Source organism: Dendrobates tinctorius, unplaced genomic scaffold (genome assembly GCF_039654945.1).
Source record: "Dendrobates tinctorius isolate UK_male_01 unplaced genomic scaffold, ASM3965494v1 ptg000186l, whole genome shotgun sequence".
In the NCBI taxonomy this organism is placed as follows: domain Eukaryota; kingdom Metazoa; phylum Chordata; class Amphibia; order Anura; family Dendrobatidae; genus Dendrobates; species Dendrobates tinctorius.
In genome coordinates this window covers 1-26,011 of record NW_027361853.1, presented here as the reverse complement: position 1 = coordinate 26,011, position 26,011 = coordinate 1, and the positions used below count along the sequence as shown (strand labels likewise).

General features: G+C 43.2%; 1 protein-coding gene across 1 annotated transcript in view; it reads right to left on the bottom strand.

Annotated features, from left to right (window-relative positions):
• Positions 1-23,362, bottom strand: part of FAM98B (family with sequence similarity 98 member B) — a 32,241-nt gene extending 8,879 nt beyond the window's left edge. The window contains exons 1-4 of the mRNA XM_073552140.1: positions 22,968-23,362; positions 20,142-20,287; positions 18,959-19,090; positions 15,414-15,583 (exon numbers count right to left, since the gene is read on the bottom strand). Coding sequence (XP_073408241.1) covers positions 15,414-15,583; positions 18,959-19,090; positions 20,142-20,287; positions 22,968-23,005 — 486 coding nt within the window. The 5' untranslated portion in view covers positions 23,006-23,362. The remainder of the gene's footprint in view (positions 1-15,413; positions 15,584-18,958; positions 19,091-20,141; positions 20,288-22,967) is intronic.
• Positions 23,363-26,011: the final 2,649 nt, after the last annotated feature.

Here is a 26,011-nt window from a genome sequence, read left to right as displayed (position 1 = left end):
TTATGATAGACAGAACTCCTTTGTAGTATCCTCCTAGTTCCCGACATTCCCACATATGTAATAATCCTGCATCATCCATTTTACATCTGGGACACTCTGCATCAGTTTTATACCCTATACTAAATAAGAATCTAGGTGTCTTGTATTTCCTATTCATTAATATAATTTGAGAAAAATCTCTGTTCCTTATTTAAAGATACTGTAATTAAGGTATCAACTTTAATGCCAGACTCCATTGATCTTCTGAAATCTGCACTATATAGTCCTCCCATTTTTATCTAGCTAATGAAGGGAAGTTTTTAAAAAAATTATTTAGAAGTCTCCATATACAGTGGCATGCAAAAGTTTAGGCACCCCTGGTCAAAATTACTGTTATTGTGAACAGTTAAGCAAGTTGAAGATAAAATGATCTCTAAAAGGCCTAAAGTTAAAGATGACACATTTGTTTTGTATTTTAACCTAAAAAGTAATACACAGTCATTTTTTCACATTTTAAAAATTACAAAAAGAAAAATGGTCCGATGCTAACGTTTGGGCACCTTTGGAGATTTGTGTGCTCAGATAACTTTGACCAAGGTTTCAGACCTTAATTAGCCTGTAAGGGTTATGGCTTGTTCACCCTCAATGTTAGGAAAGGCCAGCTGATGCATATGCATTCCACAGGTTTAGAAACACATAGCCTCCTCTAACCTTGTGCGAAAAAACAGCCACCATGGGTTCTTTTAAGCAGCTGCCTAGCACTCTGAAAATGAAAATGGTGGAGGCCTACAAAGCAGGAGAAGGCTATAAGAAGATAGCAAAGCGTTTTCAAGTTGTCCTTTCCTCAGTTCAATATGTAATTCAGAAATAGCAGTTTCAGGAACAGTGGAGGTCAAGATAAGGTCTGGAAGGCCAAGCAAAATTTCAGAGAGAGCTGCTTGTAGGATTGCTAGAAAGGCATATCAGAACCCCCACTTGACTGCAAAAGACCTTCAGAAAGATTTAGCAGATTCTGGAGTTGTGGTAATTGTTCTACTGTTCAGAGACACCTTATCAAATATGGCCTTCATGGAAGAGTCATCAGAAGAAAACCTCTCCTGCACCCTCACCATGAAATTTAGCATCAGAGGTATGCAAAAGAACATCTAAACAAGCCCAATGCATTTTAAAAACAAGTCCTGTGAATTGTTGAAGTTAAAATAAAACTCTTTGGTCGCAATGATCAAAGGTATGTGCAGAGAAAAAATTGCATAGAATTTCAGGAAAAGAACATCTCTCCAACCATTAAGCATGGGGATGGATCAATCATGCTTTGGAGTTGTGTTACAGACAATGGCACAGGAAACATTTTATGGGTAGAGGGAAGAATGGAGTCAATTAAATTTCAACAAATTCTTGATGCAAACATAACACCTTATGTAAAAAAGCTGAATTTAAAAAACAGGATGGCTTCTACAAATGGATAATGATCACACACATCAAAATCCACAATAGACTACCTCAAAAGGCGATAGCTAGAGGTTTTTCAATGGCCCTCACAGTCCCCTGATTCGATCATCATTGAAAATCTGTGGCTAGTCCTCAAAATAGCAGTGCATGCAAGACGACCCAGGAATCTCACAGAAATGGAAGAATTTTCCAAGGAAGAATGGATGAAAATCCATCAAACAAGAATTGAAAGACTCTTGGCTGGCTACTAAAAGCATTTACAAGCTGTGATATTTTTAAAAGGGAGTGCTACTAGGTACTAACTATGCAGGGTGCCCAAACTTTTGCATTGGCCTATTTTCCTTATTGTAATTTTTAAAATGTAAAAAATTACAATATATAATTTTTTTGGCCTAAAATACAGAGAAAATTTGTCATCTTTAACTTTAGCCCTTTTAGAGATCATTCCATCTTCAACTTGCTTAACTGGTCACAATAACAGTAATTTTGACCAGGGGTGCCCAAACTTTTAAATTCCACTGTATCAGAAATACGGCCCTAGGTATTTCCTTTTTCCAATACCAATTAATAAAGTAATTATTATTTATCAGCAAAGGGGTCAATTGTATTTGTGCATTAAATGAGTGCCTAAGCTACAAATAGAATTGTTAATTTGTCAACCCAAATTCTTTCAATTGATCAAATTAATACACCATCACATAATCTGTTGTACCGTAAGTATTCCTTTATCCATCCAGTTCCGAAATCCCTCTAGTTTATAGAGCTCTACATATTTTTTATTAAACCATATATTATATATAATAATCTTGGTGTCAATTGATAGAAGTGTGATCAGACGATATGACTCAGGTCACATTGGATCTTTTGCCGGTTTTAAAATGACTACTACAATTGCTTCACACATAGATTTTGGCATTTGATCAGATTTTAGGGCCCAATTAAAAGTTTCCAGTAACTTGGGAATCAAAATATCCTTATACTTTTTGAAAAAAATAACAGGGCAGTTCATCAGAACCTGGTGCCTTTGCATTGGCAAGGGATTGCTCAAATTCAGCTATTGTCAATGGGGTCTCTAAATAGGAACTACTTTCCAGCGCTTCCCCATTACCTTTAAACCTTGAATCATATACTGTATATTGGTGTAATATGTATTGTAGACAAAAGGTGCCCCACAATTTCCCCCTGCTCAAAATATCTCTGCTTTATTAAAAAAAAAAAAAAAAAAAGTTTGTTTTCTGCTCTAGATATAAGATGATCATTAAATAATTTCTGAGCTGTTTCTAGTCCTTGCCTAGTACTCACAGATGGGCTTAAAATATATTGTCCTTCAGCCTGTTGCACATTATTTTGGAGAGATTGTGTGAACTCCTTGGTTTTAGCTTTATACCTAAAAATATCTCTTATAAATATTCTGCTAACATACGCTTTCATGGTGTCCCACAATATTATTTTTTAAAGGGAACCTGTCACCCCCCCCAGGCGTTTTTAAGTAAAAGAGCCACCTTGTGCAGCACTAACGCTGCATTCTGTCAAGGTGGCTCTGTTATTTAGCTTGCGTTCCACCGCAGAAATAATCCTTTAAAAAAATTGTTCAAGAAATACCTGAAATTTGACAGGGGGGCAGGTCTTTCCCCCTCTGACAGACGCCTCGCATCCATCACTCATTTCGTATTTGGCGCTGCCTCCTCAGTTTTCTTTTGAAATGCGGCGCCTGCGCTGTACTATATCTTCTTGGGCATGCGCAATTAGCGCTGCCCGACGTGCCCGTGCTCTCAATCACATCCCGGCCTTCATATCGCGCGGCCACAGATCCCACCCCGCAGTCACTTATGATTTATTCACACTGCGGGGCTGGGAATCTCGGGCATGCGCAGTAGTTCTCTGAGTCTCTCAGGCCCAAGATTCCCAGCGCCGCAGTGTGAATAAATCATAAGCGACTGCGAGGTGGGATCTGTGGCCACGCGATATGAAGGCCGGGATATGATCTGAGAGCACGGGCAGCGCATGCCCAAGAAGATATAGTACAGCGCAGGTGCCGCATTTAAAAAAAAAAAAAAAAAAAAAGAAAAAAAAAACACTGAGGAGGCGGCGCCAAATACAAAATGAGTGATGGATGCGAGGTGTCTGTCAGAGGGGGAAAGACCTGCCCCCCTGTCAAATTTCAGGTATGTTTGAACAATTTTATAAAGGATTATTTCTGCAGTGGAACGGAAGCTAAGTAACAAAGCCACCTTGACACAATGCAGCATTAGTGCTGCACAAGGTGGCTCTTTTACTTAAAAACGCCTGGGGGGGGGCGCAGGTTCCCTTTAACCCCTTCATGACCAAGCCTATTTTGACCTTAATGACCAGGCCATTTTTTGCAATTCTGACCAGTGTCCCTTTATGAGGTAATAACTCAGGAACGCTTCAACGGATTTACCATAACCAGGTTCCCAGCATCATGTTCCCACATGCTTTATGCATCCATTAGCCCTCTGTGTCTGTACTGTTACACACTTAACATTATGGCTGGTCCATACAATCAGGGCAACTGTTACCACCCACCTTTCGTGTCTACCTCTTTCCTCATAGACTGTAAGCTTGCGAGCAGGGCCCTCACTCCTCTTGGTATCTGTTATAATCTACTGTATGTGATTATTGTTATGCTGTAATGTCTATTGTCTGTACAAATCCCCTCTGAAATGTAAAGTGCTGCGGAATATGTCGGCGCTATAAAAATAAAATTTATTATTATTATTAACGGATCCTAGCGATTCTGAGATTGTTTTTTCGTGACATATTGGGCTTCATGTTAGTGGTAAATTTAGGTTGATAATTTTTGTGTTTATTTGTCAAAAAATCAGAAATTTGGTGAAAATTTAGAAAATTTTGCAATTTTCAAATTTTGAATTTTTATTCTGTTAAACCAGAGAGTTATGTGACACAAAATAGCTAATAAATAACATTTCCCATATGTCTACTTTACATCAGCACAATTTTGGAAACAAAATATTTTTTTGTTAGGAAGTTATAAGGGTTAAAAGTTGACCAGCGATTTCTCATTTTTACAATAAAATTTACAAAACCATTTTTTTTTTTAGGGACCACCTCACATTTGAAGTCACTTTGAGGGGTCTATATGGCAGAAAATACTCAAAAGTTACACCATTCTAAAAACTGCACCCCTCAAGCTACTCAAAACTACATTCAAGAAGATTATTAACCCTTCAGGTGTTTCACAGGAACTAAAGCAATGTGGAAAGAAAAAATTGACATTTTAATTTTTCAAACAAAAATTTTGTTTTAGCATCAATTTTTTCATTTTCACATGGGAAACAGGATAAAATGGATCCTAAAATTTGTTGGGCAATTTCTCCTGAGTACAACGATACCTCATATGTGGTCATAAACCACTGTTTGGGCGCACGGCACGGCTCAGAAGGGAAGGAGCGCCATTTGACTTTTTGAATGGAAAATATGCTGGAATATTTAGCGGTTGCCATGTCGTGTTTGGAGAGCCCCTGTGTGCATAAACATTGGAGCTCCTCCACAAGTGACCCCATTTTGGAAACTAGACCCCCCAAGGAACTTATCTAGATGCATAGTGATCACTTTGAACCCCCAGGTACTTCACAAATTGATCTGTAAAAAAAAAAAATACTTTTTTTTCACAAAAATTTTCTTTTAGCCTCAGTTTTTTCATTTTCACATGGGCAACAGGATAAAATGGATCCTAAAATTTGTTGAGCAATTTCTCCTGAGTGCACAGATACCTCATATGTGGTCATAAACCACTGTTTGGGTGCACGGCATGGCCCGGAAGGCAAGGAGCACCATTTGACTTTTTGAATGGAAAATTAGCTCCAATCGTTATCGGACACCATGTCGCATTTGGAGAGCCCCTGTGCACCTAAACATTGGAGCTCCCCCACAAGTGACCCCATTTTGGAAACTAGACCCCCTAAGGAACTTATCTAGACGTGTAGGGAGCACTTTGAACCCCCAAGTGCTTCACAAAAGTTTATAACACAGAGCAGTGAAAATAAAAAATATTTTTTTTTCCTCAAAAAATGATTTTTAGCACACTATTTTTAATTTTCACAAGGCTAACAGGAGAAATTGGACCACAAATCTTGTTGTCCAGTTTGTCCTGAGTACGCTAGTACCCCATATGTGGGGGGGAACCACTGTTTGGGCACACGGCAGGGCTCAGAAGGGAAGGAGCGCCATTTGACTTTTTGGAATGCAAATTACTTCCAATCGTTAGCGGACACCATGTCGTGTTTGGAGAGCCCCTGTGTGCCTAAACATTGGAGCTCCACCACAAATGACCCCATTTTGGAAACTAGACCCCTAAGGAACTTATCTAGATGTGTAGTGAGCACCTTGAACCCTCAAGTGCTTCACAAAAGTTTATGACGCAGAGCCGTGAAAAAAAAAAAAAAAATTTTTCCCTCAAAAAATTATTTTTTAGTGCACAATTTTTTATTTTCACAAGGGTATCAGGATAAATTAGACCCCAAAATTTGTTGTCCAGTTTGTCCTGAGTACGCTGGTACCCCACATGTGGGGGGGAACCACTGTTTGGGCACACGTCGGGGCTCGGAAAGGAAGTAGTGACATTTTGAAATGCTGACTTTGATGGAATGGTCTGCGGGTGTCATGTTACATTTGCAGAGCCCCTGATGTACCTAAACTGTGGAACCCCCCACAAGTGACCCCATTTTGGAGACTAGACCCCCCAAGGAACTTATCTAGATGTGTGGTGAGCACCTTGAACCCCCAAGCGTTTCACAGAAGTTTATAACGCAGAGACGTGAAAATAAAAAATATTTTTTTTTCCACAAAAAAAATGATTTTTAGCCAGCAATTTTTTTTTTCACAGGGGTAGCAGGATAAATTGGCCCCAAAAGTTGTTGTCCAGTTTGTCCTGAGTACGCTGATACCTCATATGTGGGTGGGGACCGCTGTTTGGGTACACGTCGAGGCTCGGAAGGGAAGTAGTGACATTATGAAATGCTGACTTTGATGGAATGGTCTGCGGGCATCATGTTACATTTGCAGAACCCCCGATGTACCTAAACTGTGGAACCCCCCCACAAGTGACCCCATTTTGGAAACTAGACCCCCTAAGGAACTTATCTAGATGTGTGGTGAGCACCTTGAACCCCCAAGTGCTTCACAGAAGTTTATAACGCAGAGACGTGAAAATAAAAAAAATTTTTTTTTCCTCAAAAAAAAATGATTTTTAGCCAATTTTTTTTTTCACAAGGGTAGCAGGATAAATTGGACCCCAAAAGTTGTTGTACAGTTTGTCCTGAGTACGCTGGTGCCCCATATATGGGGGGGAACTATTGTTTGGGCACACGTAAGGGCTCGGAATGGAAGTAGTGGAGTTTTGAAATGCAGACTTTGATGGAATGGTCTGCGGTCGTCATTACGTTTGCAGAGCCCCTGATGTGCCTAAACAATAGAAACCCCCCACAAGTGACCCCATTTTGGAAACTAGACCTCCCAAGTAACTTATCTAGATGCCTGGTGAGCACTTTGGACCCCCAAGTGCTTCACAGAAGTTTATAACGCAGAGACGTGAAAATTAAAAAAAAAATTTTTTCCACAAAAATATTTTTTTAGCCCCCAATTTTTTATTTTCTCAAGGGTACCAGGAGAAATTAGACCCCCAAAGTTGTTGTGCAATTTTTCCTGAGTACGCTGATACCCCATATGTTGGGGTAAACCACTGTTTGGGCACACGTCGGGGCTTGGAAGGGAGGAAGCACCGTTTAACTTTTTGAACGCAAAATTGGCTGGAATCAATGGTTGCACCATGTCGCGTTTGGTGACCCCCTGATGTGCCTAAACAGTGGAAACCCCTCAATTCTAACTCCAGCCCTAACCCCAACACACCACTAACCACAGCCCTAACCCCAACACATCCCTAACCCTAACCATAACCCCAACAGACCCCGAACCCTAATCCCAACCCTAACCATAACCCTAACCCTAACCATAACCCTAACCACAAGCCTAACCCTAATTCCAACCCTAACCCTAATTCCAACCCTAACCCTCTTTCCAACCCTAACCCTCTTTCCAACCCTAACCCTCTTTCCAACCCTAACCCTCTTTCCAACCCTAACCCTCTTTCCAACCCTAACCCTAACCCTCTTTTCAACCCTAACCCTAACCCTCTTTTTAACCCTAACCCTCTTTTCAACCCTAACCCTAACCCTCTTTTCAACCCTAACCCTAACCCTAATGGAAAAATAAAAATAAAAATATTTTCTTTATTTTATTAGTTCTGCCTACCTATGGGGGTGATAATCGGGGGGTTTATTTACTTTTTCTTTCATTTTGATCACTGTGAGAGTGATCAAAATGAAAGAATGGAATCTGCAGCCGGCAGATTCGGGCGGGCTCACTGCGCATGCGCCCGCCATTTTCAAAGATGGCGGCGCCCATCATCCGGACCCGAGGGACACCGGGAGGGACGGGGGGACTCAGGAGGTACCGGGGGGGGGTGAGGGGGGGATCGGAGGCTGGCGGGGAGCAGAGGAGATGGGAGAGGGGAAGATGATGACAGCGGCGGCAGATCGCCGCTGTCATTCAGTTGCGGGGGGGCGATCGCCGGTGGGGGGGGGGGTGGAATCGGTGTCTCCAGCCATGTCCAATACTACAGCAGCGTCGGACATGGCTGGATTGTAATATTTCATCAATTTTCATTGATGAAATATTACTATCGCTCTGATTGGCTGTTTCACTTTTAACAGCCAATCAGAGCGATCGTAGCCACGTGGGGGCGAAGCCACGCCCCCTGTGGTGAATTACAAAGCCCCCTGTATCTGCAGGTCGGGTGACCTTTCAGTGACCCCGGTCACCCGACCCGCAGGGGGGCTTTGAAGTCATGACGCCACATAGGCGTCACTGGTCAGATTTGAACCAGGTTTCATGACGCCTATGTGGCGCCATTGGTCGTGAAGGGGTTAAGCTGATCATTTATTTCCCAGAATGTTGTCAATTCTTCCTTTATAGAATTACCTAAGCCAATATGGATTCAATCGCCACGAGCACCTCATTATCCCCTCTATTTCCCCTGTTCTCAATTGCACTCGAATCAGAAAATGGTCCGAGATTCCCCTAGGTAAATATTCCACTTTGTGGACAAACTGGTTCAAGGATTCTGTTCCAATTGCTAGGTCAATACATGACAAAGAATGATGTGACATTGAGTAGCACGAATACGGCCTAGTGAGAGGATTTCTCTGTCTCCAAACATCAAAATACCCGATTTCCAATATTATTCTAGACATCACTGTAGGGGAGGCCGACGCAGGTATATTACCTGTGTGTAGTCTGTCACAATGCGGATGCATATAATTGTTAAGATCCCCTATTACCAGAACTGGAGTTGTAGGGAATTCTGATGTAAAGGATAGTATTTCTTTATAATTGCATCCTTATATGGAGGGGGTATATATACTGCAACCAAAATTAATTTAATTCCATCTATATGATACAACAGACTGATTACCGACTCTCCACATCCACAACAGATTTTAAACATTTAACCCCTTTACCCCCAAGGGTGGTTTGCATGTTCATGACCGGGCCAATTTTTATAATTCTGACCACTGTCCCTTTATGAGGTAATAACTCTGAAACGCTTCCATGGATCCTGGTGATTCTGACATTGTTTTCTCGTGACATATTGTACTTCATGATAGTGGTAAAATTTCTTTCATATGACTTGCGCTTACTTGTGAAAAAAACAGAAATTTGGTAAAAATTTTGAAACTTTCCAACTTTGAATTTTCATGCCCTTAAATCACAGAGATATGTCACACAAAATACTTAATAAGTAACATTTCCCACATGTCTACTTTACATCGGCACAATTTTGGAACCAAAATTTTTTTTTTGTCAGGAAGTTAGGAGTTAAAAGTTGACCAGCGATTTCTCATTTTTATAACACCATTTTTTTTTTAGGGACCACATTTGAAGTCACTTTGAGAGGCCTATATGATAGAAAATACCCAAAAGTTACACCATTCTGAAAACTGAACCCCTCAAGGTGCTCAAAACCAGATTCAAGAAGTTTATTAACCCTTCAGGTGCTTCACAGGAATTTTTGGAATGTTTAAAAAAAAAAAAAAAAATGAACCTTTAACTTTTTTTCACAAAAAATTTACTTCAGATCCAATTTGTTTTATTTTAGCAAGGGTAACAGGAGAAATTGGACAGCCAATAGTTGTTGTACAATTTGTCCTAAGTACGCTGATACCCCATATATGCAGGTAAACCACTGTTTGGGTGCATGGCAGACCTCGGAAGGGAAGGAGCGCCGTTTGACTTTTCAATGCAAAATTGGCTGGAATGGAGATTGGACGCCATACCACGTTTGGAGAGTCCCTGTTGTGCCTAAACAGTTGAAACCCCTCACAAGTGACACCATTTTGGAAACTAGACCCCCTAAGAAACTTATCTAGCTGCACGGTGAGCACTTTAAACCCCCAAATGCTTCACAGAAGTTTATAAAGTACAGCTGTAAAAATAAAAAAAATTATATTTTTTTACAAAAATGATCTTTTCGCCCCCAATATTTTATTTACACAAAGTTAACGGGAAAAATTGGTTCCCAATAGTTGTTGTCCAATTTGTCCTGAGTACGCCGATACCCAATTTGTCCCGAGTACGCCGATACCCTATACGTCGGGGTAAATCACTGTTTGGGCGCACAGCAGAGCTTGGAATGGAAGTAGCACCATTTAACTTTTTCAACACAGAATTGGCTGGATTTGAGATCCGACGCCATGTCGAGTTTGAAGTGCCCCTGATGTGCCTATACAGTGGAAATCCCCCCCAATTCTACCTCCAACCCTAACCCCAATACACCTCTAACCCTAATGCCAGCCTTAGCCATATCCCTAACCACAAACCTAACCCTAACACACCCCTAACCCTAATCCAAACCCTAACCCTAACTTTAGCCCCAACCCTAACCCTAATGGGAAAATGGAAATACTTTTTTATTTTATTATTTTCCCTAACTAAGGGGGGTGATAAAGGGGGGGTTTGATTTACTATTTATAGCGGGTTTTTATGTTTGGCAGCTGTCACATGCTAAAAGACGCTTTTTATTGCAAAAAATAGTTTTTGTATCACCACATTTTGAGAGCTATAATTTTTCCATATTTTGGCCAACCGAGTCATGTGAGGTCTTGTTTTTTGCGGGATGAGTTGACGTTTTTATTGGTACAATTTTCGGGCACATTACATATTTTGATCGCTTTCTATTACGATTTTTGGGAGGCAGAATGAACAAAAAACAGCAATTCATGAATTTCTTTGGGGGGGGGGGTGTTTATATCGTTCGAGTGTGGTAAAATTGACAAAGCAGTTTTATTCTTTGGGTTAGTACGATGACAACGATACCTCATTTATATCACTTTTATGTTTTGGCGCTTTTATACAACAAAAACTATTTTATATAAATATAATTGTGTAATTATTTTTGCATCGCTTCATTCTGAGAGCTATAACTTATTTTTTCGCTGAGGATGCTGTATGGAAGCTCGTTTTTGCGGGACAAGATGACGTTTTTAGCAGTACCATATTTATTTAAATCAGTCTTTTTAATTGCGTGTTATTTCACTTTTTGTTCGGCGGTATGATGATAAAGCATTTTTTTTATGGGGTTCACTAAAGGGGTTAACTAGTGGGACAGTTTTATAGGCTGGGTCATTACGGATGCGGCGATACTAAATATGTGTACTTTTATTGCTTTTTTTTTATTATTTACATAAACAAATGTATTTTTTTTTTATTATTTATATAGCCCCATTAATTCCATGGTGCTGTACATGAGAAGGTGGGTTACATGCAAAGTTATAGATATCGTTAACAGTAAACAACTTTACAATGACGGACTGGTACAGAGGGGAGAGGACCCTGTCCATGCGGACTTGCATTCTACGGGATAGTGGGGAAGAGACAGAAGGTCGGGGGTGCAGCAGCTCTGGTGGTGATGAGGCGGCAGCTCAGGCGGTGGTGTGGCGGCAGAATGGTCATTGTAGGCTGTAAGCTTTCCTGAAAAGATGGGTATTCAGGTTCCGTTTGAAGGATCCGAGGTTGGTGGAATCGGACGTGTTGTGGCATGGCATTCCAGAGGATAGGGGATATTCGGGAGAAATCTTGGAGGAGGTTGTGTGAGGAACGAATAAGTGTGGAGGATCGAAGATTACGCGAGGGAAGATATTGGGAGATTAGTTCAGAGATATAGGGAGGGGAAAGGTTGTGGATGGCTTTGTAGGTCAGTGTTAGCAGTCTGAATTGGATTTGTTGGGGAATTGGGAGCCAATGGAGGGATTTGCAGAGGGGAGAGACAGGGGAGTAGCGAGGAGAGAGGTGGATTAGTCGGGCAGCAGAATTGAGGACAGACTGGAGTGGTGCAAGAGTTAGCAGGGAGGCCACAGAGGAGAGTGTTGCAGTAGTCAAGGCGGGAGATGATGAGGGCACGTACAAGAGTTTTAGTAGATTGAGGACTGAGGAAGGGACGGATTCTGGAAATATTTTTGAGATGGAGGCGACAGGAGGTGGCAAGAGTTTGGACGTGTGGTTTGAAGGACAGGGCAGAGTCGAGAGTTACTCCGAGGCAGCGGATTTTAGGTGCGGGAGAGAGCGTGATGCCATTTACCATAATAGATAGATCGGGTAGGGAAGATACGTGAGATGGAGGAAAGATAATGAGTTCAGTTTTGTCTACGTTGAGTTTTAGGAAGCGAGAGGTGAAAAAGGAGGATATGGCTGATAGACACTCCGGGATTCTGGACAGCAGAGAGGTGACATCTGGGCCAGAGAGGTAGATCTAAGTATCATCTGCATATAGGTGGTACTCGAAGCCATGGGACTTTATAAGTTGTCCTAGGCCAAAAGTATAGATGGAAAAAAGTAGGGGCCCCAAGACAGAGTCTTGGGGGACTCCCAACAGAGAGGGGGCGGAATGAGGAGGTAGTGTGGGAAACGCTGAATGTGCGGTCAGAAAGGTATGAGGAAATCCAGGACAGGGCAAGGTCTTTTATGCCAAGGGAAGAAAGAATCTGTAGCAGTAGGCAGTGGTCATCTGTGTCAAAGGTAGAGGACAGGTCAAGAAGGAGAAGGATGGAGAACTGTCTGTTAGCTTTGGCTGTGAATAAGTCATTAGTAACTTTGGTCAGGGCAGTTTCAGTGGAGTGGTGGGGGCGGAAGCCAGATTGCAGGATGTCAAGGAGGGAGTTAGATGAGAGGTGGGAGGAAAGTTGAGCATGGACATGCTGTTCGAGGAGTTTGGAAGCAAACGGGAGCAGTGATATGGGGCGATAGCTGGGCATAGCAGTTGGGTCAAGGTTTGATTTTTTTGAGGATGGGTGTTATGGTGGCATGTTTGAAGGCAGAGGGGAAGGTACCAGAAGTTAGGGATAGGCTCAAGAGATGGGTTAGGGCTGGAATGATCATGTTAGTGAGGTTGGGGAGCAGGTGGGAAGGGATGGAGTCAAGTGCACAGGTGGTGAGGCGTGATTTGGAAAGGAGATGAGTAAGCTCTCCTTCAGTGATGTTGGAGAGGGAGGTTATTAGGGAAGGGCAGAGGTCTGGTATGTGGAGTGGTTGGGGTGGTGAAACTGTAAAGGTTTGCCTTGTTTGGTCGATCTTGTTTTAGAAGTAGGTTGCAAAGTCCTAAGCAGAGATGAGGGGAGTTGGAGGTGGCAGTGGTTGGCGGAGGAGAGAGCTAAATGTGCTGAACAGTTGTTTAGGGTTGTGGGATAATGAAGATAAAAGGTTTGTGAAATAGGTCTGTTTAGCAGAGGTGAGGGCTGATTTAAAGGCAAATGTAGCTTGTTTGAAAGCAGTGAAGTCGTCTGGCAGGTGTGTTTTCTTCCAACGCCGCTCCGCGACCCTGGATGCTTGTCGAAATTTATTGGTGAGGTTGTTGTGCCAGGGTTGCCTATTGGTTTGTCGCACTTTGCCATGCATGAGAGGAGCGACTGAGTCTATGGCTGATGTGAGGGTGGTGTTGTAGAAAGCGGCGGCACTGTCCGTGTTGTGGAGTGAAGATATGGAGGACAGAGGTAGAAGAGAGTCTGAGAGTCTGTGGATGTCTAGCTGTGCGAGGTTTCTGTGAGGATGTGCTAGTGGCTGAACATGGGGGGCAGGTGAGGAGGACAAGGATGAGAAGGTGAGTAGATGGTGGTCAGATAGGGGGAAGGGAGAGGTTGTGAGATTAGATAGGGAACAGAGGCGGGTGAAGATGAGGTCTAATCTATGTCCATCTGTGTGGGTGGCTGTGGAGGACCACTGAGTAAGTCCAAAGGATGAGGTAAGTGACAGGAGTTTGGAGGCTGCTGGGTGTCAATGGAGATGTTGAAGTCCCCTATGATGATGGTGGGGGTGTCAGAAGAGAGAAAGTGGAGGACCCAGGTGGAGAATTGGTCGATGAAGGCAGTGGCTGAGCCCGGTGGTCGGTATATCACAGCCATTTGGAGATTAGAGGGAGATTATTGGGAATTTTTCTTTAAGGAATTTTAAAAAAAAATATTTTTACACGTTATTTATTTTTTTACATTGTCCCAGTATGGTACATTACTATATAAAGTCAGATTGCTGATCTGACACTTTGCACTGCACTGTGTCAGATCGGCGATCTGACAGGCAGTGAAGGAGACTTGCCGATACCTGCTCTCAGCAGGCACTGACAATCCACCTCACTGCAATACCCGCAAGGACCCCGCGGCCATCTTGGAGCCGGGGGTCTCCATGGAGACACTCAGAACAATGCGATCACTTCACATTTTTCTGAGGGAAGCACGCAGGGCGCCCCCTCCATGCCGATGCTTCTCCTGATGCCTCTGCCAACACTGAAACACTGCGAAGCACCTAGATTGCACTTTCATTGCTCCCATACAGTATGATGCCAACAAAAGTGTCCCTCAAACACAGTATGACATCCCCACAGAGAATTCCTCCACACGCACAGTATGATGACCCTACTGAACCCCCCTGTAACACTCGGCAAAGTTTGATGACAGAATACAGTATGATGCGCCAATTGCGGTTCCCACACAGTATAATGGTCCCCATAGTCCTCCATACAGTATAATTGTCCTGACCTATGCCTTTATAATAAATAATGGCACCACATAGTCGTCCTCCATACAGAATAATGGCCCCACAAAGTACTTTATACAGAATAATGCCCCACATAGTGCCCTAATATAATCACCCTGAAAACCAGAGTTTGACATATCTGAGCTAGGCAATAAATGCACCAGATAAGGTTTCTGAATAATAACTGTAAGGCTGCGTTCACACGTCGAGTTTTTTAACGCGCGATTTTGCTGCGAAAACGCAAAAAAACCCAGCATCCCATGCAATCGTATGGGATTCCGCAATGCTGTGCTAATGCTGCGGATTTTACCACGGCGGAATCGCATCGCGGAAAAATACGCAGCATGCTCATTATATTTTGCGGAATCGCGGTGATCCCGCACTCATAGGATTGCATTGTTCCGCTTACTTCCCACATGTGGCTGTGCCCACCATGCGAAAAGTAAGCAGAACATTTGCGGATGGTACCCACGGTCCAGAGGAGAGTGTGACCAACATGTCAATCAGTTCTCCAAGCGATGCTACAGATCGCTTGGAAAACGCTAGCATTCTGCAAGCTAATTACGCTTGCAAATCGCTAGTTTTTCTGCGGCAAAATCGCAGGAATTTATAATGCGATTTTCCCGTGGAATGGAATTCCGGAATTCTCGCAGTAACTTCAGTGAGAGTTCTGTGCACATAGCCTAAGCGGTGGTCGTAACCTCATTAACTAAGAGGGTCTTAACATGACAAGATTTTGCAGAATATATAATAGTAAATTAATTGCAGCATTTTTAAAAAATAAAAATCCTTTCCTCTACATAGTTGTATCATCAGAAATGAGGAGCAGTTGGGAGAAGCTGACACATAAAAACACAAGTCCCCACCTTTTCCTCCACACTTTTCAACATCAAGGCAATGTTTGAAGATGACGGATCAGGAAGCCGAAGAGCTTCACAGATAGTTCTGGCCTCCTTATACGCATCATCACCCGGACTCGAGTCATTCTTTTTGTATTGTAGAATTTGTAAGGCCTGAAGCTCTGAACCTAAAAACACTGGAACAGATGAACAACAACACAAGATGAATGTCACACTAGGTGAGTGCTACAGGACACAACAGCCAAACTAGATTGTTGCATGTTACCCAATAGAAGACTAAGGGTATGTGCACACGTTGTGGATTTGCTGCGGATCCGCTGCAGATTTCCTAGTGATTTACAGTACAATGTAAATTTCTGGGAAATAAAAGCCACTGTGCACATGCTGCGGAAAAATCCGCATGGAAATGCAGCGGTTTATTTTCCGCAGCATGTCAATTCTTTGTGTGGATTCCGCAGCGTTTTACACACATTCCATTACAGGAATCCGTAGGTGTAAAAACGCAGGCCAAATCCGCAGGTAAAACACACGGATTTTGACCTGCGGATTCTGCCAAAAATAGCAGAATCTGCGTGGAAAATTCTGCACACGAATCCACAACGTGTGCGCATACCCTGAAAAATGTGGAATCAGCAGCTAAGAATGTAAGTAAATCGCAAAACAGAAAATATAACCATAGACTACTGCCAGAGCTTAATCCCATCAGCAGGGCAATTTATCATGTAAAGGCTAAAGTGAATCGGTCACCAAGTTTTTGCTATGTAATCTGAGAGCACCATGATGTAGGGGCAGAGACCCTGATACCAGCAATGTGTCACTTACTGGGCTGCTTGATGTAGTTTTTATAAATCACACTTTTAGTCAGCTGATTATCACTAGAGGACTAGTAAACCTGCTGTCAGGTAGTAGAACCTCGTCCCATCACCACCACTGATTGGAAGCTTTCTGTCTATGCACAGTGTACACGGAAAGTTGCCAGTCAGTGAGGTTGGCGGGGTTATACAGAGCTCAACATTTAGAGCACTGCAACATATAAAACAGGGATTTTATCAAAACTGCAGGAAACAGCTTAATAAGTGATACATCGCTTGAATCAGGGTCTCTGCCCCTACATCATTTTGCTTTGCTCTCACATGGGGAATTTAACAAATAAAACTCCATGGACATTCATGGCATACAGTATATATCATGAATTTGTTAAACTTTCAGCTACAGCGTATGTATATATACAGTTCTGGCAAAAATAAAGAGACCACTGCAAAATTTTCAGTTTGTCTGATTTTTCTCTTTATAGGTATATTTTTGAGTAAAATGTAAATTGCTCTTTTATTCTTTAAACTACTGACAACATGTCTCCGAATTTCCAAGCATTAAATTTTGTATTTATTTTCAGAAAATGAGAAATGGTCAAATGAACAAAAAAATGCAGTGCTTGCAGACCTCAAATAATGCTAAGAAAACAAGTTCATAATCATTTAGAAACAACAATACTAATGTTTTAACTCAGGAAGAGTTCAGAAATCAATATTCTGTGGAATAACCATTTTTTATGGGGCAGCATATGGGGACATAATCTATGGAGCATCTTATGGGGGCATAATCTATGGAGCACCTTATGGGGGCATAATCTATGGAGCACCTTATGGGGGCATAATCTATGGAGCACCTTATGGGGGCATAATCTATGGAGCACCTTATGGGGGCATAATCTATGGAGCAGCTTATTGGGGCATTATCTATGGAGTATCTTATTGGGGCATAATCTATGGAGTATCTTATTGGGGCATAATCTATGAAGCATCTTATGGGGGCATAATCTATGAAGCATCTTATGGGGGCATAATCTATGAAGCATTTTATGGGGGAATAATCTATGGAGCATCTTATGGGGGCATAACCTTTATGGAGCATTTTACGGGGCATATTATTCTATGGAGCATCTTATAGGGGCATTATTAACCTTTATGCATCATTATATGGGGTGCATTTTGTATGGAGCATCTTATGGAGCCAACATCATGAACTGTATGGAGCATTATATGGGGCTCCTGATTCAATATGGATATTCAAAAACATTTAATCTACTGATGTCTCAATTCATTTTATTTTTATTGGTAGCTATTTTTTATTTTTTAAGTTTACCAGTAGCTGCTGCATTTTCCACCCTAGGCTTATATGCTAGTCAATAAGTTTTCCCAGTTTTATGTGGCAAAATTCGGGGTGGGGGGGGGGGGTCGGCTTATACACGAGCATATACGGTGTATGTATGTATATATCTCCATCAGGCAGGGTGGGTGTTGGGTGGACCATCAATTGTACACAAGTGCGGGTCACAGATATGGGACTTTTATATATAGAATCGAGAATGAATCCATACGCTTTAATCATTACACTTGTATCTATGACTACCCTATCCCTCCCAAATGAAACCTATTTACAGGACATCACAAAGATGCTCTACCAAAAGGAAGCGAGAAGTCCGAGTGGAAGTTCAGCATCACTTTAAAGAAATATGTACCACCAAGTGGCCATTAACACTGCATTTTGGCCCTTCCGGCAAGTGTTCCACCTGAATCCCTGGAAAAGGGGAATCAGAAGAAAACCTCAGACACAGCCATAGAGTGCAATGAGACAAAGATCAAATGGCCTCTGTGCATTATTCTGGAGGAGTCCATCATTTCAGACAGACGCAAAAACATAGCCACTGTTAGGCAGGCAGATGTATCCACCAGGGTCCAGAGTTCTTCTCCTCTTACACTGGCTACAGACTTGTACTTTACATTTTATCAGCAGAGAAAAGCATTGAAAAGGATTCATTCCCAAGCAGGAAAGCTCTGGAGGGACAGTGTTGGTGTGAAAAGACATGCAGATTTGTGATGAGCGCAAGTGCTCGTTACTCGAGTTTGCTCAGATATGCACCGTGGGTGCTTGAGTGACATGTTCTAATCCCCGCGGCCACATTTCACCGTCGTTAGAAAGCCAAAAAAGATGCCTGACAAACATGGGCAATCCCCACGTTTTGTAGCGGTTTTTGTGACATGTTTCAGTCCCCGTGGCTGAATGTTTCGAGGCTGTTAGACAGCCATAAAACATGCGGGGATTGCCCATGTTTGTCAGGCATCTTTTATGGCTGTAACAACAGTGAAATGTGGCCGCGTCACTCAAGCAACCACGGTGCATACCTGAGCACCAGCGGCAAACTCAAGTAACGAGCACTTGCACTCATCACTAATAATGATATGTAACAGCATTGCACAAGCCTTTACTTGAGCAGGGGGTGGGACCAGATGGCCCAGGAGGTCCCTTCCAACTCTACTATTCTATGACTGACTGTACACAGGTCTATAACACAAGGGCTCTGTTCATACTACTGATACCGTCTATCATCTGTTGCTTTTGATGCCAAGAATACCGTAGTCTGTGCTATTGTCACCTTAAAGAAAAAAACATAACCTTTTTATAAGTCCAGATGTCTGAGATATCACGGCTCTGTTGGTTCATAATGACCACTGCAGGCCTTCGATCACTTAGATTTTCTTCGCTGTACTCACACAGTAGTTTCAGGCAGTCCTCCTTCTTCTTTAATCTGTCTTTAATGTCTCCAGAAACCAAAGCAGGATAAGGACAGGAGAGTTCCTTCAAGAAACCACTTATTTCCAATTGAACACTTTCTACATCATCACCTAGAAATGGAAATTGGACACTTATATGTTTGCCTACAATCAGTACAATGTTTTCCGAAACAGTGTCCAGTTTTTTTATGCATCTTTCCATATGTTCTTTAAAGGGTAAAAAATGCTGCACTTTATAGTACCAGCAAAGTGAATAAGATTTCTGTAACGTCATGCACAAGCTGCTTATTTTTTTTTTCCCTGTGGATTTGAACCAAATCATTTTTTAAAATCTGCAGCAAGTATCAAAAACAAAGCAACTTTGTTTAAAACATGACGTACCAAAAAAAAAAGAGAGATAAAAAATCAGAGACTAAAAAACTAATGTAAAAAACATAAGTGACCTGCTTACCTACTATGTAAACACAATCTGCAACATAAAAAATGCACCAAATACTCATGGTGGGAACATAGTCTGGGAGCATAACCCCATTTGGAAAACTGGTTGCAGAAAGTTCTGTGACTTAAATCTGTTCCATAGATAATGAGGTTGTTTGTAAAGCTTGTAAATGGATTTTTGAAAGCCCCATTTATTTGTTTAGAACATTAGCAGGGAATTCTATATTTATATACTAAAGGCCCTTTTACATTTAGCGATGCACCAGCGATCCAACCAGCGATCCGACCCGGTCAGGATCGCTGGTGCATCGCTAAATGATCGCTAGTGAGCTTTCATACAGAAAGATCTCACAGCGATGCAGCAGCGACGCAGCGCACGATACTTACCATTCACACACAGCGATCCTGCGTCCTCCCGCCCGCCTCCACGCGTCGCTCGTCGTCACAGCAGGAAGTCTCAGCAGGAAGCGCCCGACGAGAAATGGAGCCGGACATTCTCGCGCGATCAGCGATGGACAGCGGGGGAGCCGGTCGTTGGTAAGTATCACACATAGCGATATCACTAGCAATATCGCTATAACGTCACAAAACCAGTGACGTTTTAGCGATATTGCTAGCGATATCGCTTAGTGTAAAACCCCCTTTACTGTACAGCTCCATATATTGTTGGGTTTTACTTGAGCTTAATGGGAAATAGGAAACACGTGACCATGTCGTCACTCACCTTCAGAACTTACGCTCTCTTCTAAGTGACCTAGTAATTTTATCTGTGATGTCAGCCAGTTCAAGAGCTGAAAATACTCAGGAGATGACAAACCACCTTCTAGGGCTGGACCCAGGGAGCTCTCCTCTAATAAGGGACCCTGGTACCTAGATGAAGACAAAGCATTATTTCATTACAAAACTGTAGAAATCACTTATGTGCTCAGTAAGTACATTTCATGTGGGTCAGGTCTCATAATAAAGTTGAAATTACACCTTGAAATGGGAAGAAAAAAAGTCAGTGTTTGCCGAATCCCTAATTTATACTTTTCTGAACTGTTAGAATGGCACTCAGCAGTCTTAAATGCTAAATGTCCCCTAAAGGATAAACAAATACCAAAATGAGAACTGTGCAAAATCATGGAGGTGTGTGTGCAGTTACACATGGCATGAAGCTTATACTCCTTTCTCTTTTCTTCATACAGGTATATACTCCCCGATTCTGCTGTCTACCATATGTCACATATGAACATGTCCTTTTGTCATTCATCACAATGTGCTTTCCAGGTTATCCCCTTGGTGTCCTTGCTTGTGTTTCCATACTATTAAGACTCTTCAAACCCTTCTCCCTGCAAGTAGCAATTGTGTAGCAATCTCCAGACAAAACCAACCAGATTCTGTTTCACTTTGCCACCTGGCTTCCACATTTTCTCTCCTATGACATTCCCACTCTCATTATGGGGGGACTTTATCACACACCACATGCTACAAACACCTTTTCTCCAGCTCCAGGTGTGCCAAGCATCAATGGAGAAAATCACTTTCAGCAGAAGACTTCATCTGCTATAAGTTTGTTCTCAATACTTATAACTCTGCTCTCCATCTGGCCAAATACGGCTTCTTCACCACCCTCATCATATCACTAGATGACAATCCAAAACAACTCTTCAAAATGTTCCAACCCTTTTGGGCCCTAAAGTACAGACCCCAAGCACCAACCTCAGCACTGACGATCTGGCCGCTTATTTTCAAGGAAAAAAAAAATCAACCATATCTGTTAGGGCATCCAGCACCTCAAGTTCACTCTCCACCTTTGAATCTGTCACAGAAGAAGTTACAATGCTCCTCGCTTCTTCTCTCCCTACCACCGGTACCAGTGACCCCATTTCCTCACATCTCCTTCAATCCTTCACCTGAGCTGTCACTACTCCCTTAACTAACCTCTCTCTTTCTTCTGTTATCTTTCCTTCCTTCTCCAAACACACCATCAAAACTCATAGAAAAAAAATAACCAGAACTGTGCAGCTAACTACAGACCAGTCTCTAATCTTCCTCTCATCTCTAAACTCCTGAAATGCTTGGTCCACTCTCATGTTATCTACTTTCCCTCAGATAATGCTCTTATTGAGCTTTTACAATATGGTTTCCTCACTTTACACTCAACTTAAACTGCCCTTTCTAAATTCTCTAATGATCTGTTAACAGCAAAATCCAATGGTCACTGCTCCCTGCTGATTCTCCTGGATCTCTCTGCAGCATTCAAACCTGTGGATCACCAGCTCCTCCTCACTATGCTCCGCTCCATCGGCCTCAAGGATACCATTTCTCTCCTGGTTCTCTTCCTACCTCTCTGACCGCTGCTTCTCTGTATCCTTTGCTGGTTGCTCTTCCACTTACTGTTGGGGTTCTTCAGAGTTCAGTCCTAAACCCCCTCCTGCCTATATACTGTCCCTATTGGACAATCAGATTTGGTTTCCACTACCATCTCTCTGCTGATGACACTCAATTATACACCTCTTCTCCTGATATCACCCCACCTTAATACAAAATACCAGGGATCATCTGTCCGCTATCTCTAACATCATGTTCTCCCTCTATTTGAAACAGAATCTTTTCATGTTTTGTCCCTTTACTAGCCTACCTATACCAGATAATGAAATTACCTTGGGTGGTTCAAACATAACCCCAAAGCAGCACGCTAGCCATCTTGGAGTCATATTTGACACATAATTTTACTTTATTCCCTATATCCGATCACTCTCTCGCTCAAGTCAACTGCATCTTAACATCTCCAGAATCTGACCACTTCTCACCTTTGAAACTGCAAAAAAACCCCACAACTATTACTGTCACTCTAATTCATTCTCTTATGGACTACTGGAACTCTCTACAGACCTTACTAAACTTTCTCCTCCCCAATCTGTGCTGAAAGAAGCAGGCAGGGTTACATTTCTGTCAAGCTGCTATACCGATGCCTTCACCTTGTGCCAGTCATTGCACTGGTTGCCCATCCACTACAGAATACAATGCAAACTTAACTCTCTCACCCACAAAGCTCTCCACAGTTCTGCACCACCATACATCTCTCCTCCCTCATTTCGGTTCATCACCCTACGCGTGCAATCTGTTCTGCAACTGATCTAAGACTATCTATAGGGGCACAGCAGGCACAGTTTGGCACCTATATTCCATATATATGTCCTGCAGCGCAGCAGTCCCCTATATCCCATATGTATATATGTCCTGCAACGCATGGGGGGGCCCAGCGGGCACTGTTTGGCACCTATATCCAATATATATATATATGTCCTGCAGCGCAGCAGTCCCCTATATCCAACATGCATATATGTCCTGCAACGCATAGTGTGCCCAGCAGCTGCAGCCCCTATATCTATATATCCTGCAGCGCATGTTGGGGGGGCAGCAAGCACTGTCCGGTATATATATACCCTGCAGTCTGGCCCCTATATACAATATATTGTACGCTGCAATGCATGCTGGTGCAGCATGTGGGGGAGGGCACAGCGGCCATGGAGCACCTCCGCCGGCTGCACACACATACACTCACCCCAGAGCCTCTAATGTATCCAGTAAATCCGCCTCCATCAGGTCGCGTTGCTACAGACACAATGCCCACAGTACACAATGCCGGCTGCTGCCCGGGGCGCCTTTTGCTGTGGTTTCCGGTGCAGCTATAAAAGCGGCCCGTGCTACAGCACGACTTCCGGTGTGCGGCGCCCGTGTGACAGTGCATAGGATAGGGCGGCGGAGCGGGTACGGGGCGGCTCTGGCTGCTGGAGACGTGTCTGGCGACATGTGGGCCGAGGTTCAGCAGCAGCTGCCCGGAGTAAGTTCTCGTAGTCAGGTCTGTGTCCGGGAATCTCCAGCGACAGAGAAAAGTCCCGTGATATATTCCAGTCACGTGACCGTGGGAGACTGGCGGGGATTCGGAAGTGTCTGCCCAGGATGAGGACTGCAGGCTCCTAAGGCCTGTTTCACACACATCATTTTTTTTCTCATCTGTCAAGATCCGCCAATTTTTGTAAAAAAATGGATCCGCCCAAAAAAGGGGCGGATGCGTTTTTTTACACCCATAGACTAAGGCTAGTTTCACACTTGCTTTTTTTTGCAGCGCGTTTTTCCCGCAAAAAAACGCATTGAAAAAACGCATACAAAAGCATACAACTGCTGGGTTTTTTTTCAAGCATTTTTATGAGCATGCATGAAAAAAACGCAGCGTTTTTATGCGTTTTTAGTGCGTCTTTACCGCGTTTGCGTTTTTTTCCAACATTAGGTGGCCCCTCACACTAACCCAAACCATGACTTTACTAACCCTAACCCTTAACCAAACCATACTAAACCCTAACCCTAAACCCTAACTGACCCTAACCCTTAACCAAACCATACCCTGATCCTGACCCTAACCCTTAACCAAACCATACCCTGATCCTAACCCTAAACCCCCTTAACTAACCCTAACTCTAACCCAAACCCCTAAATTCCATTGTCTAAACTAATGGTAAAAAAAAAAACGCATGTGCAAAAAAACGCATACATAAGCATGCCAATGCTCACATATGCTCACCATAGACTTATAATGGGTGTCTTGCTGTAAAAAAACGCATTGCGCCCGCATGCGTTTTTTTGAGGCAAGTCGGACGCCAAAAAAATGCAACAGGTTGCATTTTGTGCTCCCGAGCGCATACCGCAAAAAAAGCATGCGCGGTAAAACGCGTACAAACGCATGTGTATGCGCACATAAGCGCATCCCATGCAAAGTATAGGAAAAAAAAGCATGCGCTATTTAGCGCTAAAATACCGCGAAAAAAAACGCAAATGTGAAACCAGTCTAAGGCCTGTTTCACACTTCAGCTTTTTCCATCAGTCAAGATCCGCCGTTTTTCTAAAAAACGGATCCGCCATTTTGTTTGCCAGATCTGTTTTTTTTCCCATTGACTTGCATTACTGGCGGGTGTTGACGGATGGCCATCCATTGGATCCGTTTTTTTGCGTCCGCCGACAAGCCCGGACGGAGCTTGTAGCGTTTTTTTGGCTGAAGGATCCGCATTTTTGTACTGCGCATGCCCGGAGGAATGACATCAGCCGGAAATTTAACCCTGAAATCATTTCTGGCGGAAGGTAAAAATTCTCTCTGTGTGTCTCTCTCTCTGTGTGTCTCTCTCTCTGTGTGTCTCTCTCTCTCTGTGTGTCTCTCTCTCTCTGTGTGTCTCTCTCTCTCTGTGTGTCTCTCTCTCTCTGTGTGTCTCTCTCTCTCTGTGTGTCTCTCTCTCTCTGTGTGTCTCTCTCTCTCTGTGTGTCTCTCTCTCTCTGTGTGTCTCTCTCTCTCTGTGTGTCTCTCTCTCTCTGTGTGTCTCTCTCTCTCTGTGTGTCTCTCTCTCTCTGTGTGTCTCTCTCTCTCTGTGTGTCTCTCTCTCTCTCTGTGTGTCTCTCTCTCTCTCTGTGTGTCTCTCTCTCTCTCTGTGTGTCTCTCTCTCTCTCTGTGTGTCTCTCTCTCTCTCTGTGTGTCTCTCTCTCTCTCTGTGTGTCTCTCTCTCTCTGTGTGTCTCTCTCTCTCTGTGTGTCTCTCTCTCTCTGTGTGTCTCTCTCTCTGCTGTGTGTCTCTCTCTCTGTGTGTGTCTCTCTCTCTGTGTGTGTCTCTCTCTCTGTGTGTGTCTCTCTCTCTGTGTGTGTCTCTCTCTCTGTGTGTGTCTCTCTCTCTGTGTGTGTCTCTCTCTCTGTGTGTGTCTCTCTCTCTGTGTGTGTCTCTCTCTCTGTGTGTGTCTCTCTCTCTGTGTGTGTCTCTCTCTCTGTGTGTGTCTCTCTCTCTGTGTGTGTCTCTCTCTCTCTGTGTGTCTCTCTCTGGGTCTCTCTCTGTGTGTGCTCGTCTCTCTCTGTGTGTGTCTCTCTCTGTGTGTGGTCTCTCTCTGTGTGTGTGTCTCTCTCTGTGTGTGTGTCTCTCTCTGTGTGTGTGTCTCTCTCTGTGTGTGTGTCTCTCTCTGTGTGTGTGTCTCTCTCTGTGTGTGTGTCTCTCTCTGTGTGTGTGTCTCTCTCTGTGTGTGTGTCTCTCTCTGTGTGTGTGTCTCTCTCTCTGTGTGTGTGTGTCTCTCTCTGTGTGTGTGTCTCTCTCTGTGTGTGTGTGTCTCTCTCTGTGTGTGTGTCTCTCTCTCTGTGTGTGTGTGTCTCTCTCTCTGTGTGTGTGTGTCTCTCTCTCTGTGTGTGTGTGTCTCTCTCTCTGTGTGTGTGTGTCTCTCTCTCTGTGTGTGTGTGTCTCTCTCTCTGTGTGTGTGTGTCTCTCTCTCTGTGTGTGTGTGTCTCTCTCTCTGTGTGTGTGTGTCTCTCTCTCTGTGTGTGTGTGTCTCTCTCTCTGTGTGTGTGTGTCTCTCTCTCTGTGTGTGTGTGTCTCTCTCTGTGTGTGTGTGTCTCTCTCTCTGTGTGTGTGTGTCTCTCTCTCTGTGTGTGTGTGTCTCTCTCTCTGTGTGTGTGTCTCTCTCTCTGTGTGTGTGTCTCTCTCTCTGTGTGTGTGTGTCTCTCTCTGTGTGTGTGTGTCTCTCTCTGTGTGTGTGTGTCTCTCTCTGTGTGTGTGTGTCTCTCTCTGTGTGTGTGTGTCTCTCT